Genomic DNA, 18,268 nt, shown 5'->3' with positions numbered 1-18,268 from the left:
ATTTAAAATGTCCTCAGAGGTCAATAATTTTCTATATCCTAGATTTTATATCACGTGTATCTAACACATTTCTTCATTATTGTGGATTTCTAGCCAACAGCAGTGTCTTTAAGCAAAATGATTGAGAATTTTCAAGTTTTTCAAAAATCCTCATCTCTTTAATTAAAAAACTAGTAAAGCAGACGCCAGCACTGGAATCTCAGGTGATGAAAGACTACATTCAGAGGCAGAATGCTTGGAAAGCTTAACAGTATATTAGACAATTATACATATTTGAAAATTTGTACACTAGTGTGATATTAAAAGCAGCTGTAGATGAGTTTTTGAAGGTACAAATAAAGAGAGAAAAATACATAACAAACATTCTAGTAAACCTAAATGTAGACCTCAATTCTATATTTTGTTTGATTCCTCGGCGCATGTTTACACTACAAAATTAACTTGACCTAACTTACTTAGGCATACAGCTGCCACACTAATTACATCACTGGTGCATGTCTACAATTTACTCCTTGTGTCAGCGGTGCGTGTCCTGACCAAGAGTGCTTGTACTGATTCTACTGTCAGTGTGGGGCATTGTGGGATGGCTTGTGGAAAGCCTGTAATAGTCAATGTAAGCAACAGTGTTAAGTCAGCACAGCAGGGCAGTTAGGTCAGCGGAGCAAAATGTTAGTGTAGACCAGTGGTTCTTAATCTATTTACCATTGTGAGCCACATATGCAGCTCTCTTTGTGTAACGTGGACCACATCCACACAATATATATCCTACCTGTATGGCACTGAGGATTTCATATGGGCAGCAGCTGTTGCTGATTGGGCCACAAATGGGCTGTGGGTTGAGAACCACTGGTGTGGACACTTACATAGGTCAATATAAGCTGCCTTGCATTGACCTAGTTCTGTAATGTAGACCAGGCCTCAGTGTAGTTAAATTTACTATATTTAGTTTGATCTATGATTTGTATGATGGGCTTTTCTTTTGGTAAATTAAATCACCCAGTTTTGTCTTCTGTCTTTAAATGTCCATTGGTAACTTAAAAGCAAGCATAATTAAAGAGTAGAAATTTTTTTATGTAACAAAATTATACAGAAAGCCTTTCCCTGGCAAGAAGACTAATTCCTGTTTTGTAGTAAAGGTGAAATCTAATTAAATCAATTCAAGTGACAGGTAACTTGTCAGTGTTCTTATCCACAGATAAGCACCATGTCATCAGCCTAAGTGTACTAGAAAAAAACAGTTCAAGCTTATTCTGAAAGCGTGCATGCTTTCTGTCCAATCAGCTTAAAGGAAAGGGGATATGAAACTGAATCAAGTCAGCCTTTTGTTATGAACGTGACTGCACATGCCTGGAAGTGTAAGAATATCTGGAGACTTGATTACTCTGTAATTTTTTTTTTTTACACTGCCCTGTTGATGGCATGATATTAATGAATGAGTCAATCTTATTATTTTCTAGAATTGTTGCATATAGACCACTGGAAAGGTAGGTCAGTTCTCTGAATTCATAGTGTCCGCAGGATTGTAACAGAATCCTAGTGCCTGGGTCTCCACTTTCAAATATGTTACAGGTGATTTGCATAAAGTGAAAAAAAGTTGTCATTTGAAAGGTTCAATATCAAACAAAGTAGAATTTTTCAAGTAGCAAATTAACTTTTCTTGTGCCTGCTCATTCCTTAGTGTCTGAAAACATGCAAAATTGTTACGTAACAGTATCAATGAAGTAAACAAATTTTTATCAATAGTTTGATTTCAACAAGCAGAGCTTATTTGGGACAGCAAATGGACTTCAGTGGAATTTAATGGTGTGTGCTGGATGGTTGTCCCTTTGCAATATTGAAGCTGCAGAATTGACATGTATACTTGCATCTGCAGCCAGCAATTTCTATGTACTCCTGCTGTCTGCCACAATGAAAACAATCTTTTCTTTGATCTGTTTCATTTTGTTACTCTGTGAGACTCTTTCTGTCTTGCAAAGTGATTTAAAATAAGTTTAGAATCAGTGTCTGGGTGATTAGTAACATCTTCCAAGGTGGTGAATACCTGCTTACTTGCACAATTTTTGTATCCAAGAATACAAAGGATTTAGTCTCTCACTAAGCAAAGATGCCATTCTCTCTATAGTTGTCACAATCAACTTTCAGTTCTGAAACTGATTTTCCCCCTCATTGCCTCACTTCTATATTATTTTTTAAGAAATTCGTTTGTTCTTCAGATAATTTATGAGGTCTTTGAGCAAAGGCAGATCTTCTTTTTTAGATTCCAGGGACATTTGACAAGTCATGTGAAGTATGACACTTCCAAAATAGTGTGTCCATTTTTTTTAATGTTTTGGTAAGGTCATTTTTTTTTTTTCAGATATCTTGGCCTATAGACATCACACTTATTTTATTCTAGAGTCCTGGAAAATATGTCATGGATAGAACTAGTTTGGAGAGGATAGCTTGGGCATTAGTTGCTTGGGTATGGTAACATGGGAACTGCTTCAGTTCTGGCACAGTTTTATGAACATCATTTTGAAACATCTACATAACTTCTTGACATTAGATTTTAATCCTGCACATTTTGCAAAGGTCATTTGCAGAACAAGTACGTTTACATTTAATAGCTCAGGAGTAATCTGTGGATCTGACATACTCTGAATTGGCAGTGTTACAGGCTTTAGTCTCTCTCATGGATTTGATCGACTGCCATGCATTCATAGATGCAGAGGAGTTGTTAGGATTAATGTTTGTACAGCTCTTTGACAGTGTGTGAGTGCATAGTATATAAGTGTTAGGTCCAGCATCGGAGAGCCAAAGAACAGTCCAGTACATGAGAGAGCAAGCAGCCCACCCTGGATTGTAGGTTATTGGAAAGTTTAATGTGAGTATTAACACATTGGTGTTAAGGAAAATGCACTACATGTGTAAACTGTCTGTATTAACTTGTATTTTAATGCTTTTTTTAATGCTTAGGTTTCATCATGTTTTATTTAAATCTTGGCCAAGACTTTGAAGGCTAACTATAGGATCCCATATTTAAAAATCTGGCCCTTGACTGTAAGGATTTATTTTGTGGGAATAGACTTGCAAGTGCTCTCCAGTACCAGCAGAATAGAGAATGGTTTGTTTGCAAATAATTAATTTTATGATCCTCTGTAGAACAGTGAGTCAATTGAATTTCTATCAGGAATTTCTGATATGCTGTCCTACTATAAGTTAGTCTGAATTGTAAAAACACAATCTTCAGTTTCTCCTAAAAACCCATTGTGGGGAGAAGCATTTTCTGTTTTAATATTACCACCTATGTCCATGTCTTCTGCGTTTTAAATGTCTTGGGTGTTACTATTGGGGGAGCTGGAACCCTGTGCAACCTTAATTTTTGTATATACACTTTTATCTGTCGAGAGAGAGAGAGAGAGAGAAAATGAAGTCGTGGGGACATTCTGCGCCAACAAAATAAAAAGTGTGGCCCAAAAAAATAAACATTCTGCACATTGCATTTGTCAAACTAACACTACATAATCATGCCTGTTTCAATATTTTGGTAATTTTTTTTCAAAATACCTAAGTATGTCTAACAATACAGACTGACACACACACACATTCCCCCCCCAAGAGTAGAGTGTTAAACTCCTATGACATCCCTGTTTCCCCCATGCCAAGTCCAGCCAGGGGGCCAGACACCCTCAACCCCTTCACCCTCCCCCCCCCCCCGAGCCCACCTGGGTGTGGGGGGGGGAAGCCTCCAACCAATACACCCAAACCCCCTCCTCCGAATATCCCAACCACGGAGGCCTCCCAGCCCAGATACTCACACCCCCTCTTTCCCTTCCCTCCCCGCCGAGCCTAGCTGCGGAATCCACCCTTGCCCAGAGCCCAGGGATCCAGAGGGATAAACAGCCTGATGCTCTGTCCCAGGCTTGTACGGAGTTTCCTGTGTGCCATCCTCTCCTTCTCTCAGGACATGCTGGGAACTGCAGCTGCGAGGAACCCACTAGCTCCCTACCTGTCCCCCAGCATTGTCTTCTATATGCAAGCTGGGTTCTGCAGAGTCCAGTGGTGGCAAGCAGCTCTTCAGCCCATTTCTGTGGGGGAAAGGCAATTCTGTGCACATACCGTTAATTTCTGCAAAATTCTGCTTTGTGCAGTGGTGCAGAATTCTGCCAGGAGTAACAGTTTGTAAGTACGAGGGGGAAGAATTAAGATTGCATAGACATCCATAAATGTAGTATTTCCTAACTTTTGAGTGATTTATTCTGCAATCTAAATAAATTAAAGGAACATTAGGTTTTGGATGTAATGTTGGAATGAGATTGTAAGCTACATCAGGCAGTAACTTTGTCTCTTTAGGTATTTCATAAAGCATCACATGCATGTTCATAACTATACATAAAATGTGTGGATCTTATTCAGTAATTTCAGTTTTGAAATAACTTTGCAAAATCTTGACTGATTTTTTAAAAATAAATTTCAAGATACGTCTGTTTTCATTCACTGATTATTGGATGTGTCAAATATGAAATTTTAAGGGAAATTTAAATGAAAGGGTTACAAGAACTTACTAAGAACTATTTGAGCAGTTCTACTCACAGATTTCTTATACATATAATTATCACTGTCTTTGATGAAACAATTTTTATTTTCTAAGTAGTTTCAATTTGGATAAAAACTAGCAAGGGAATGTAAATGTGAGCAAATATTCTTCAGATTTGATTTTTAAATGATGTTTATTTTAACTGTTAATGTCAGGTAATAGCTAAAAGAAAAGAGGAATCTGGAAAAATAAAACTCTTGCTTCACTGGACACCAGAAGACATGTGAGTATATAAATTGTCAATTATATTATTTGCATGTGGAAGCATTTACAATCCAGTTAAAATGCTGTCCTTTATTATTCTTTGAATATTTAACAATACATTTTCTGGGTAAATTATTGGGGGTTTTTTAAAGTAACCTGGGTGTTTGGAACAAAACAGTCATTAACTTTCTTCTTTGTCTAGTTGATCATCTTCTGTTGCCAAGTCATTGAGATGATCAATTATTATTGTCTATGTAAATTCCTTTTTAAAAATACTTTGTTTTTCCATAAGCAGGTGTACTTGCTATATTAGACCAGAGTAAATGTTAATAGCCAGTGCTGTTAATCGCCAGTGCCATTAATCATTGAAATGTGGAATTACTAGGGCTGTTAAGTGATTAAAAAAAGTAATCGCAATTAATGGTGATTAAACAATAAGAGAATACCATTTATTTAAATATTTTTGGATGTTTTCTACATTTTCAAATATGTTGATTTCAATTACAACACAGAATATGAAGTGTACAGTGCTCACTTTATATTTTTGATTACAAATATTTTCACAGTAAAAAACAAAAATAGTATTTTTCAGTTCATCTAATACAAGTACAGTAGTGCAATCTCTTCATTTCTAAGTTCATGTAATTACAACTTTCATGATATAGATTGATGTACAAAAAAACCTGCATTTAAAAAAAATGTAAAACTTTAGAGCCTACAAGTCCACACAGTCCTACTTTAGTCAATCACTCAGACAAACAAGTTCGGTTACAATTTGCAGGAGATAAAGCTGCCCGTTACTTGCTTACAGCGTCTCCTGAAAATGAGAACAGGTGTTTGCATGGCACTGTTGTAGCCGGCGTCACATGATAATTACATGCCAGATGTGTAGTGCCTCACTCTACTCAACTATTGGTGTTTTATAATACAGGCATCTGTAAAAGCTACGTAGAGGTTGAGTAGAATCCAGAAGTCACTGTTGTAGATTTGTAATAATCAAGTCTGTGCACTTCTTCAGCTGGCTTAACAAACACTTCTCGTCCTCTTCACATAAGGACTCAATACAAGTGCCTTCATTAGTCTACTTCTGGACTGAAGCCTTTTTCTTCCAGTATATATTATATTATGTTATGTTATGTTATATTATATTATATTATATTATATTATATTATATTATATTATATTATACATTTCAATTGGTATTCTATTGTTTAACAGTGCAATTAATCGAGATTAATTTTTTTGAGTTAATCGCGTGAGTAAACTGCGACTAATCAAAAGTCCTAAGAATTACAGATGGTTTTGTGGCAATGATATATATATATATATATAAAATGAAATGGTGATTGTTCTGTCACTGTGGTTCATCTGATTCTCGGTATGTCAGGTGTGAGGAAAGTGTGTCAGGAAAGTGAAATAGCAACATACTGCATAAAGTGGACACATAATAGTATTGTAACTGGTAATGCACAGCAGGACTACAAAATACGTAAAGCAAATGCTGCAGTGTCGCAATAAATTTACCATGGGAATATTATATTTTGTCTCCAACTGTAAATTGTGTAATGCTGCCATTTTGGATTCTCCTGTTTAACTAAGACACTAAGGGGGCAAAGAAAAACCCGTGATTGGTCTGTGCCAGCTGATGTGGGCTGCGGGGCTGTTCCATTGCTGTGTAGACTTCTGGATTTGGGCTGGAGCCCGAGCTCTGGGACCCTCCCATCCTGCAGGGTCGTAGAGCTCGGGCTCCAGCCCGAGCCCAGAAGTCTACACAGCAATGAAACAGCCCCACAGTCTGAATCTTACGAGCCTGAGTTGGCTGGCATGGGTCAGCTGCAGGTTTTTCTTTTCTGTATAGTCATACCCTAAGAGCAAACTGCTACACTGCATTTGAAGCTTTCTCAGTGTGTTTGGTTGCTTTTTCTTTTCATTTTGAATGTTCTTCGAGTAGTGTCCTCCATGTCAGGATACATGCTCCTGTGCGCTCTGGATTGGAAATTTTTCATCAGCAGTGTCCGCAGGTCCACAACTGTGTCCTCATGCTCTTTTATGAGGTCATATCAGGAGGGATGGACCTGCTGCCACTCCAATTCCTTCTCATTTGCCTGTGGCTGTGTCGTGACATCTGCTAGCTAGCTTCTTGTTTGCTAACCTGTTGCTAAAATTACTTTATTTTTTTCATTTTTGTTTAGCACAGTTTGTGCTTTTATAAAGGGGGGTTTTCCCCTTCCCTTTTTTTTTGCCTGATTTGGACCTTTTTTTTTTCCCTCAGGTCTTTGGGTCATGGCCTGGAATTTACGTTACGCCCAAGACCCTGGGCTTTAAAGCCAGCCAAATCTGCCATGAATCTTTCCCCCACAGAGACAGTTCAAGCTGCTCCATTGCCTTGGGGAATCTTGCATCCCCTCCCAATCTAAGATCTGCTCAGGATTTAAGAGCAGATCGAATAAATTGAGGAAGGACAGGTTCAGACACCTGTCAGTGGAGTGCTCACTGAGACCTTTGGGATTCAAGTAACCCTCCTTGTACATCAGATCCTCAGAGAGCTCTGGTGATAGTCTCTACTGGCAGTAAATGACGACCCTGCAGGCCTTTCGAAACCATCTAAGCCAGAAATTCTCAAACTTCATTGCACTGTGACCCTCTTCTGTCAAGAAAAATTACTACACAACCCTAGGAGCAGGGACCAAAGTGTGAGCCCGCTCAAGCCTTGCTCCCTGGGTAGGGGGGCCAAAGTCAAACCACAAGGGCTTCAGTCCCAGGCAGGGGGCCTGTAATATGAACCCCAGTGCCCAGGGCTGAAGCTCTCAGGCTGAAGCCCCAGATGGTGGGGCTCAGGCTTTGGCCCCAGGCCCCAGCCAAGTCTAAGCCAGCCTTGGCTACCCCATTAAAACAGGGTCACGACCTACAGTCTGAGAACTGCTGATCTAAACCATTGAAGAAGAGAGGGCTTCCTTCCCCAGAATGGGAGAAAGGAAAGAGAAAAGTTACCCTCAGTCTGGGTCTCAGGGACCTTGTGACTAGTTATGGGAACCACTGAAGCTCCCACCAAGACCACATCACAGGCTAAAAATGCCATATACCGAGAAATCATCTGTCTAAACTGCCTAAAGTGGCATCTATATTGGTATTGAACTCTGACTCCGAGACATAAGGACTCCCAAGTCAAGTCGTAATCATTGTCAGTACTACCTCCAGCAGCCAGACATGAAGGAGGCACCAGTTGTACTTCAGTAATGTCTCTGGTACTCCTGATGTTTCCTATCCAGAGGCCCTGGTACTGTCTCGTCTTTTGACCCTTGAGGACCTTTGGATTCTGGAGGAGCCTGAGCCATTGTTGCTGAGGGGTACTGTGAGATGCTCCCCACTGGTATCATCTTGCTTGCTGGAGCCTACTTAACCTCCACTACCATGTTCAGTGTTGTCTTGCCCCCGGTACCATCACTGCCTTTAATCCCTCATGAACTCATTGCGGATACACAGATGCATTTCCAGTGGTATCAATTGGACACCATCTGATATCTTAATATTAACAGGGTCTGATACTGATGCAATTAAAGGACCCATTTTAGGCCTCTGTACTCACTCAACCACAGTAACTGGCACCATTTGCCCCTCCAGTTGACACAGGCGATAACTCATCAGATTCAGAAGTGTCTATTCAGGGTTCCCCTTTTGAGCCTCCTTCATTTGGGGTTCAACTTGGAAAAACTTTTAGCAGGGTATACACCCAAACCTGGCAAGGAGAAGTAGGGTCCTGTCTCTTTCCCTCCATCCAGTGTTAAGTGCAGATGATTCTGCTCGAGGGGAGGATTCAGGTTGAACTCAGTGGGAGATGTCCTAATAGTTCTTTGGCCTCACATACTGCTGTATGTTTAATCCCAACTCCTGTATGTTTAATTCCAACTCCCCTACTCCTCAAGCATCTAATCATAGCAAAAGGGGGATGTAAGAGGATACACTTCCGTACTTGGTACAGCCACTGATCTATACTTCCTCTTGCATTTTGTCTGACTGACATTCTCAATTACTAATTCAGTTTAAAAATCACAGGATTATCCCTGAATTCAGTTAAAGTTCACCTAGTTGATATAACAGCCTTCCCTCCCTCCATTGTGGGGTTTTCAGTCTTCACCTATCCAACCATGATGAGGTTTCTCAAAGACCTCTTTAAACTTCTTCCCTCCAATTAAAGAACCAGCTCTACCACAGGAACGCCAATTTAGTCCTCAATGCACTGAGAAAACCCCCATTTGAACCTATGGTGAACTATTTTCTCTTCCATCTGTCTGTTAACACCTTATTCCTCATACCCATCACTTTGGTCAGGAGGATAGGGGAGGTTGGGGCCTTGACAGCTGACCCACCGTACATGGTATTGTCACAACAAGGTGGCTATATCCATGCCCTTGCTTCTTTCCTAAACTTCCCTCGGGATTCCACTTCAGCCAAGAAAATCACCTACTGTTGTTTTATCCCAAGCCTAACTCTTCAAGAGAAGACATGAGCCTTCATATACTGGATGTACAAAGAGATCTTTCCTTTTATCTAGATAGTACTAGGCCCTTTAGGGCCTCACCCAGATTTTTTTTTTTCATCAGTTGCAGAACACATGAAAGTACAGGTGATTTTCCCTTCAGACTACCCAAATGGATTGCAGGATCCATCTTAAAGCCTCAGGGTTTCATCCCCTTCCAACTGGCTGACTCCACCAGTTGCCATGCTGAGAAACATATGCATCACAGACAGGGCCGGCTTCAGGCACCAGTGAAGGAAGCAGGTGCCTGGGGTGGCCAATAGAAAGGGGAGGCACTCCCTGCGTTATTGGGGCAGCACGGCCTGGTCTTCAGCCGCAATTCGGCAGCGAGTCATTCATTCCCTCTCTTCCTCTTCAGTGGCAATTCGGCGGCGGCTCAATTGGGTTTTTCTTTCTTTTCTTCGCCGCGTGGGGTGGCAGAAAAGCTAGAGCCAGCCCTGATCAGACATCTGCAGAGCAGAACCCTGGTCTTTGAAACACACATTCTCCCTGCACTGTGCTCTTGTGATTGCTTCCAGAGCTGATGCTGTTCTACATTCTGTAATGAATCCACCTCCTCAGCACCCTCCTTTATGATGGAGGTACTGCTCAGGAGTCTTTGTGGCATGGAGCACCCATAAAGATGCTACTTGAAAAAGGAAAGGTTACTTACCTTGTACAGTAACTGGAGCTCTTCAAGATGTGAGTACCTATGGGTGCTCTACTACATGCCCTCTTTCCCTTCTGCTTTTGGAGTGTCTAGTTGAACTTCTGTGGTTGAGAAGGAACTAGAGTGGCAGCGGGTTCACCCCTTCCTATATGCCCTTTTACTGGGGCATGAGGGTATCTAGGTAACAAGCATGCAAGGACCTGTGACCACTGCTGATGAAAGGAGCTCCATTCCAGAGTGAACAGTCATGCACACTCCCTGATGGGGACACATCTTAAAAAACTCCTGTACACTCCAGTTACTGTACAAGGTAAGTAATCTCTCCTTCTGCCAGATTTCAAATGACAACAGTTTCAACGCTCCTCAAACAGGTTTAAGGCAAATAGAAAGTTTTAAGTATCAAATATTTCATACATCATTGATTTACTTTTCTAAAATACTCTACTTTAAATATAGATGAGAGCTCTCTCTTTCAAATAAGTTCTTTTTTGTATGCAAATATTATAATCCTAATTGTATGGAAAAGTGGAATAATCTTTTTATTTCCACCTTGTTCTAATATTATTAGGAGACCCATTAGGAGTGTAGTTTAGCCAGTGTTGCGCAATCCCTGGGTTTTCCACAATTTTTTTTAACAAAGTTACTACTTTTTCTTCTATAGGTAAGTAGAATTATAATAGGTCCACATTCTTGAATCCATGCTCTTGCATATGACTGGATCTGGAATACTTCAGAGCTAAAATTCAGAAAAGTTAAATGGCTGCATTGGTAAGGTGGCATGTGCCGTCCTTCTTTGGAGACTTTCAAATAAAATCCCTGTGCTACTGTCGATCAAAAAAGCTCTAGTTCGTAGCAATCATCATATAATTTGAAATTAGTCATGGATTTTCAGGTTTCAAGCATGACATTATCATAAGTGAATTTCCATTTATAGAAAATAATTGCATATAATAGCTCTGCATTCATTCACTCAACCAACATCTCTTGGAGCAAGGGAATATTTTTAGATTCAGTGATACCTTTGATCAAATAAGAACTGAAGATTGATTCAGATACCACTGTGATGAACAGGTATAATCTAAATGTCATTGATCTTCAAAAGCAGGTAGGCAAACATGTTCTGATGAGGTGGCTTTAACACCTCAGATTTTCAGTGTCCCAACTGGTTGGGTGCAAGAGCATGGACCCAACAGTGTGGATCTATTATAATTACTGTCTTCAGAGAACAAGGATTTATTGGTAAGTTATTTTTTTCTTTCCTGGAGTCTTTGGCATTTTGGTTTGGTGTTGTAACTACCTGTGGCCTTTTTTTTTTTTTTTTTAAATTTGCCACTATACTGTACAATAGTGCAGGATGATTGAGTAATTTTCAGCCAGGAATGGGAAGGGTAATACAAATATTTCAGCTGCCACTAAGAAGTACTATTCTTGCCGTTTCATTGTGCAAGATTGAGTCTGAATGTATTAAAAATAGAACTTAATATCTTGTAATAGAATTATAAGTTATTAGAGTATTTATAACAGTACTATAGCACATACTTATTTCTATTACAATACAGGAGATAAAAGTTTATTTGCTTAATTAATTAATACCTGAAAGTTTCAGGTCTACGATCATTCTGATATCAACAGAAATATGATTTAAATGTTCAGTGCAATATTTTACTTATAAAGAGTCAAGCTGAATTTCAATATTTCAATTTAAAGAAATGAACAACATTTTAGAATCTGTCGTAGAATGTAGAAGAGAAGTTACTCAGATATGTTAGACAATCCCATATTTAAAGCAAATGTAAAGAGTGGAAGTTCTGGTCCATTTAAAGGAATGCTGTTTCAACAGAGGTGAACTGTTACCCTACTTTTCCAAGAAAGCCAATCAATTTGCGTGTTCTGACACAATAATCTTGGACTACACCTTTGTAGCTAACTTGATAGTAAGCCTAATGTATTAGTTGTAAATCCATAAACATTCTGTACTATCTGGTGTAGATAAGAGTCAGGACAAAGCGCCAGATGGCATGTCTTTCCAATAAACACAGGGAATAAAAACTACAGTTGATCTTGGGGGCCAGAAAAAATCTGTTCTACTGTATTTTCTCCATCTTAAGTGTTTCAGATTGCCTCTTAAGCTTACAAAAAGACTACTTTTCATAAGTTGCTATCTCTGGCAATTTGTTCTACGTTCCAGATATCCCTTGTATGTACTTTTTCATTTACTTCTGTTTCCTTTTCAGCTTCAGTTGGTAACTTCTTGTTTTTAATTTAATTTCCATTCCAAACATCTGACTTAGATCAATCCATTGATTTTTTTTTTCAATATCTTCTGTGCCACAGTCTCCCTTAGGAACAGTTAATATTACTTATTTCTAAAATACATTTTATAGACACCTCTTTTTACATTTTATCAATGTAAAGTGCATGCATATATGGCCATGCAACCTTCTTCCATATACCGTGCATGTCACAAACCGTAGCACTCACAGCTTCCTAAGTAGCAAAGCCAGTTTTAAGTGGACTAGTTTTGTTTGAGCATTGTTGAGTACTAAGAACTGGGCCAGTGTGTTTCTTTTTGTCCCCAGCTCTTACCCATGAGCCTCACTATATGCAGCACTGGGACTACCTCTAAATTTGTGTAGTAACCAGGTTCTACTGTATCTTATCCTAAGAACAGTTGAAATACTAGATACTGAACATGCTTGAAATTAGCTGTCTGTATATCAAAAAAAGATACATTTTACTTCATTATTTTGATTCAGGAAATCATATTTTGATGAACATGTCAAGTAAGCTTTAGTTTTATGAAAATTAAGCAGATAACTAGTAAGTTCATTGGTCCAGGTTGAAGCTCAGGGCATTTAGTATTCTAGATTATCATTACTTAATACTTGAAAAATCAAACATACTATTTTTATTTTAGTTTTGAGACTAAGTTGAATTTATTCTTTTTTGTTAGAAGTCACTATGTGCTTTTCTTTGTTTTACATTTAAAATGCCAAAATTCTGAAATTCAAGATGCAAGGACATTATTTTATTTTTTCATCCAGTATTTCTAAGGAACTATAACTTCAGCCATTCTTAGCGTCTCTTTTGCATTGTAAAGGTAAGGAATGTTTGAAAATTCTGCTGTTCTTTTACCACCCCAGTGAGGATGCTATTTTAGTGCTTGAAATTTGAAGATTATATTAAAATACTTCATAAATGCAAGTTTGCCACATACTTTTGTAGTGAGGAAAAAGGGTTGATCCTTTTTGAAAATTTTTATTTTATTTATTCATAGTCTGCCTGATGTGTGGGTAAATGAAAGTGAACGACATCAATTAAAAACTAAAGTAGTTCATTTATCAAAACTACCAAAAGATACTGCCTTGCTTCTGGACCCAAACATATACAGGTAACTTCCTAATTTTAAACCTCTTACATTATTTGAAATAAAGTCTTAAGCCTCGCTTAACTTTTTGATGCCAGAAGCCAAGATTGCTAATGCATGATGCACCAGTGCAGGGGACTTCAATCCTGCCAGTGTACAGGGGTTAAGTTCTGAGGTTTTAAGTCTTTTCAGAATTGCTTAACTTCTTGAACTGAACTCTAGTAACTGAGAAACAGGGAATGTATGTATTTACCAAGTGTATTTTACTTTTTTGTGCTTGGTGTACAGAAATTCTAGTAAAGGAGGTACATACAGTGGAATCCTGAAAGATCACTTCTGTTAAGATCACATACTGGTTTGTATACCAATTTTTTTAAAGTCCAAATTTATCTTTTCATATTTTACATTCAGCTGTAATACATGCAGTATTACTTTGGCTATGTCTACACTACAGCCGGGATCGATGCTCTGAGATCGATCCGCCGGCGGTCAATTTAGCAGGTCTAGTGAGGACCTGCCAAATTGACAGCAGATTGCTCTCCAGTTGACCCCTGTACTCTAACCCCGACAAGAAAAGTAAGGTAAGTTGATGGGAGAGTTTCTCCCGTCGACCCCCGCAGTTTAGACCCCGCAGTAACTCAACCTAAGGTATGTTTACTCCAGCTACATTTTTCACGTAGCTGGAGCTGTGTAGCATAGGTCGACTTACTGCGGTAGTGTAGACATAGCCTTAGAAACCTGTACTTGTATGCAAGTACTATTTTTTTTTTAATACAAGATTCTTTAGCCTTTGGGGTGGGGTGAGGGATAGTACATGTCACATGTCTTTGAGCAGTACACACGTGTTTTTAGGACTTCAGATTGGCTTCTAATCACATTTCTAATATTTTCTTATTTTATTCCTCTGTATTAGCGTGCTATACTTAATCCTATAGATGCCCACAATTGTATCTTGTGTAAAAAAAATTTTAAAGGTGATCTGAAATGCTTTTAATTCTTTTTAAATAAATTAAGATCCCAAATCAACAACAGGATGATACATGTGTAGGATTAATTATAAAAACTTAAATTGAAAATCTGGTTGTTTTCCATTTACCTGCCATGTTCAAAGTTCAGTGTTCTTGTGTTTCTTGACATCACTAATGTCTAAAGCAATACACAGAACACTCAGCTGAGGTCTGGATGTGTATTGAGCCTTTTCAGTTCACCTTCATAGTCAATTTACTTCACTAATCAAATTAATGGATTTTGAGTATGGAGAGAATTAATTTTACTATATGTTCTGTCTCTCTAAAGTAAGTATTTAAAATACTTACTTGAATATGAATGACTGATGTGAACTAATAATTCATAAGTGTTATGAGCAAAATTAGACTGTATCTTGTTTTAAAATGTTTAACACAAACTGTTTTTATTCCCTGCTTTAGGTAGTAGTTGTGTGTAATTTTATGGCCCAAATGGAATTTAACTGATGTCATATAGATCAGTTTGTTTATTAATTTATTTTTTGCCAACTTTCTAGAAGTTCTTATGAAAATGGTTATGATGATCCTTTCAAATGAAACTCTGTTTTTTGGGCTAAGACATACCCCAGTAAAACTACTAAAATACCCCCCAGGAAGTGTATAAATTGTAATCTAGAATTTTAACTCTTGGAATTGTGTACTGATAAATATTGCTCTTTTGGAAACCTCACGGTATTGTTTGATCAAAGAACTGAAACTGGAGCCTAAAACTTGCATGGGGAAGAATTATTGAAGGGATACTAGTCACAGTACAAAGGCTGAAATAATGGATCCTAATATGGGATTTTCTAAAATGACATTTCAGTTTGAATAAAATTTTATGAAAATAAATTGTGTATAATCATGATTCCAAAGTACTCCATACACAACTATATTGAATCAGCTGTTGAGATGACCTCGAATCATAAATGTATCATCTTCTTTTGCAGAACAATGCCACAGAAGAGGTTGAAGAGGTAAAAATCAAGCAGTTGGGGACATCTGCAGTCTTAGTCACTGACAATGGAATTAGAAATAAAGTTGCACATTAGTCAAGGCCCCCCAAACCACCCCCATCCTTTTTTCAAATCCTTAGATAATATTTATGCTTAGTGTAAACATTCTGTGAATGAAGTAGATGCTTCTGTGGAATATATTAATATATTACTGTATATCCACATTGTCATGGAATGGTACAGTGGGAGACTGAGCAAACACTCTTCTGGCAACTTAGTGGAACAACTAAAAGGCTTTGCATGCTTGCTTCTTTAAGCTGCTTTTCTTTTGTTAGTATATACAGTAGTTTGATGAAAAGAGGAAGTAACTAACCATCACAACTTACACAGTTCCCAGGAGAACTCTTAACAAGCTGCTAAGAGTTTAACACTCACCAGACAATGAACAAACTTCCAAGGCTTTATCCTATTACCTTCTGAGTACGGTGGATAGTAATCAGTCGTCATTTGTACACTTGTGCGTCCTTTCACAGAAACTAATAAGAGACATTAAATGATGTTTAAACTAATGTTAATGGAATGCTTGTTTTTCCCATTCAGCTATAAATTCATATATCCAAGTAAGACTGAAAGGTGGTGTTAAGAGTGTTGCAGTAGGTCTGACCCTTTTTCAGGACTAGTACTGTATGTTAATGAGGTCTACTTTTATGTAATCTTTATTACTGAACGGTTTTTGAAAAACCTCTACTTAAGCAGTTAGTGAAATTGGTGTTTGATTTTAATTTTTTGACCTTTTAAGACAGTCACTTGTACAGTATGTTTTTTTTATTTGGCCTGACCTTTTCTAGATGTAAAGAAAATGATATTTTTTTAAAACATCTAGAAATTCAACCTTTATGCACCAAAGTTGGCTTTGAAAAGGAAAATAAAATCACTTTCTTGCTTAATAAGCAAGAAATCATGGATTTTTTTAACTTACAGAAATAGAGATGTGTGTAACTTGTTAGTCTTGTATGGAGACAAAAATGTTGCATATAGATAATAGGACATTGCTTGTAAATAATTCAGCAGATTTGTAATATATTTTTATATTATGAAATGTACTGTAGATGTTTTTCTAGAGGCATGAAAGTTAAAATGTATATATTATGTTAGAAAAATATGGAAGGATATTGTAATTCACTAGCGCTGCCAGAAGAAATGTTTAAAAAAGCACCTTCCTAACAACAAAAAAAGTCGTTTGCATACCTAAGGGACTATGTACTACTGTTAATATCTGTTGTAAGAACAAAAATACATTGAACATCCTTCCCAGAAATCTTCGAGGGATGAGCAGAACCCATAATGGCACTCCTTTCTGATATTGAACGTGAAATCAGTCATTTCCTTGCTGTTGGAAGGAACTAATGTAAAATATATGTGGATATATGCAGTCAAACTGCAGAATTAGTCTTCCTTATTGGGGAGGAATTTTCACGTTACTACAGTGAAACGAAAAACCAGCAGTTTTTACACTAAAATTTTATTAAATAGAATAAAACTTAGAATTAATCCTTTGGCTGCAGGGTTAAGTGTTTCCTAATATAATACGAATGCATTCTGCATTGGTACTGACACAAGAGACTTGCTTGGCTCCAACGGGTTAAATATGTTACTTATATTCATGAAAAATCTTATCAAACAAAATGAAGTGCAGATTAGAAGCACCACTAATATAAGATGTTCTGGAATGGTTGTTTAATAAATAAGGGTATTATTCATAAGATTTGTAGCAACCTGACTTTATTTTTTAAAAAAGTACAGTGTTTTGTTTAATTTTTTTGCTTGAGCACTTCATCTACTGCTTATTCTGTATCTATAAAAGTAATCCACAATCTCTTTTTGGTTCTTTTTTAAAATTTGTCATAAAATTGCCAAATAGAAGTGTTTCAGATATAGTTTGTATTTGTATTTTTTTAATTTTATTGCTTCATGAGTTCCTTGTAAGTCATCTATAATTGACAGATGATTGTAGACCTTGCCTGAGTATTTTTTCTAATAAAACAAAGCAAATAACCACATGTTAGCTTCCAAATTGTAACCATTTAATGAAGGTTTTAAAAGAGCTGAAGATATAAATTAAATATCTTTCTAGTTCCTCTGTAAATGATGGAATGCACACTTAAGAGTTGTTGGATATAAATCCTGTACTGTACCTGTAAACCATTAATAATCAACCGGTGATTGTCTGTTCTTGCATTTGAGAAAAGCATTCTGTGATGTTCTAATGATGCAGCAGTTGCCTGGGATGGGGCACGAGGGGGGAAGAGTCCATTTAAAACCAAAATGCAGGGGGACAGACAGAATTAAATCTGAGTTTGCACTGGTAACAAAAAGGTAAGTGCATTTTTTTGTTTTGTTTTAGCTTGAAGAACGTTTCTGAAATGATTTATGCTTACACATATCCATGTTCTAAATATATCTAATTATTTTGTGTCTGTGTGTGCTTCAGATGCAGGAATTAAGTGCCAATGATTTGTTGCTCCAAACAAATACCAACTTTGATAGAGGTATACCAGGCATACGCAACGGTAGTTCCACGCATCTGTCTGAGTGACTAGATGAATGTTACTTAGTATTTTTGAAGAATAACATTAATTCTCCAGTTTGGACTAATTCAGGCTGTTCTCTTTTTTTCTTGGTATTACTCAGATATATAACTTTTACGCATGTTCTTATGTTCAGAGATCTGTTTATAGGATGTTTTTCATATGGGAGAAGCCACCCGAATAGTTCAGTCAGAGAATGCATTTTCTCATTTTGTATTTGTGAAGGTTTGATGTCTTTCTACAGTATACGACTGACGGGTTCACCCAAGGGTACCACCTGGAACTGGGGTACTTCTGAGCCCTCTGACCCACCAGCCTAGGTTCCCTTTCACACTGTACTGCTGTGACAAGCTGCAAAGGCCTCCAGCCTGCACTTTCACCAGCATG

At 37.7% G+C, this 18,268-nt stretch overlaps 1 protein-coding gene across 6 annotated transcripts in view; it reads left to right on the top strand.

Annotated features, from left to right (window-relative positions):
• The window catches only part of AEBP2 (AE binding protein 2), a 90,721-nt gene extending 73,368 nt beyond the window's left edge, over nucleotides 1-17,353 (top strand). Inside the window, exons 6-10 of one of the 6 annotated variants that reach the window (XM_043516820.1) lie at nucleotides 4,732-4,799; nucleotides 11,113-11,205; nucleotides 13,244-13,357; nucleotides 13,622-13,688; nucleotides 15,288-17,353. In XM_043516820.1, coding sequence (XP_043372755.1) covers nucleotides 4,732-4,799; nucleotides 11,113-11,205; nucleotides 13,244-13,357; nucleotides 13,622-13,676 — 330 coding nt within the window. In that variant the 3' untranslated portion in view covers nucleotides 13,677-13,688; nucleotides 15,288-17,353. Of the gene's footprint in view, nucleotides 1-4,731; nucleotides 4,800-10,534; nucleotides 11,206-13,243; nucleotides 13,358-13,621; nucleotides 13,689-15,287 lie in introns of those variants that run through there. The other 5 variants (XM_038410714.2, XM_043516822.1, XM_038410722.2 and 2 more) reach the window with 5 other exon arrangements.
• The last annotated feature ends 915 nt before the right edge of the window (nucleotides 17,354-18,268 follow it).

This window comes from Dermochelys coriacea, chromosome 1 (genome assembly GCF_009764565.3).
Source record: "Dermochelys coriacea isolate rDerCor1 chromosome 1, rDerCor1.pri.v4, whole genome shotgun sequence".
Taxonomy (NCBI): Eukaryota; Metazoa; Chordata; order Testudines; family Dermochelyidae; genus Dermochelys; species Dermochelys coriacea.
The sequence above is the reverse complement of the archived record's forward strand: the minus strand, read 5'-3'. Positions and strand labels throughout refer to the sequence as shown.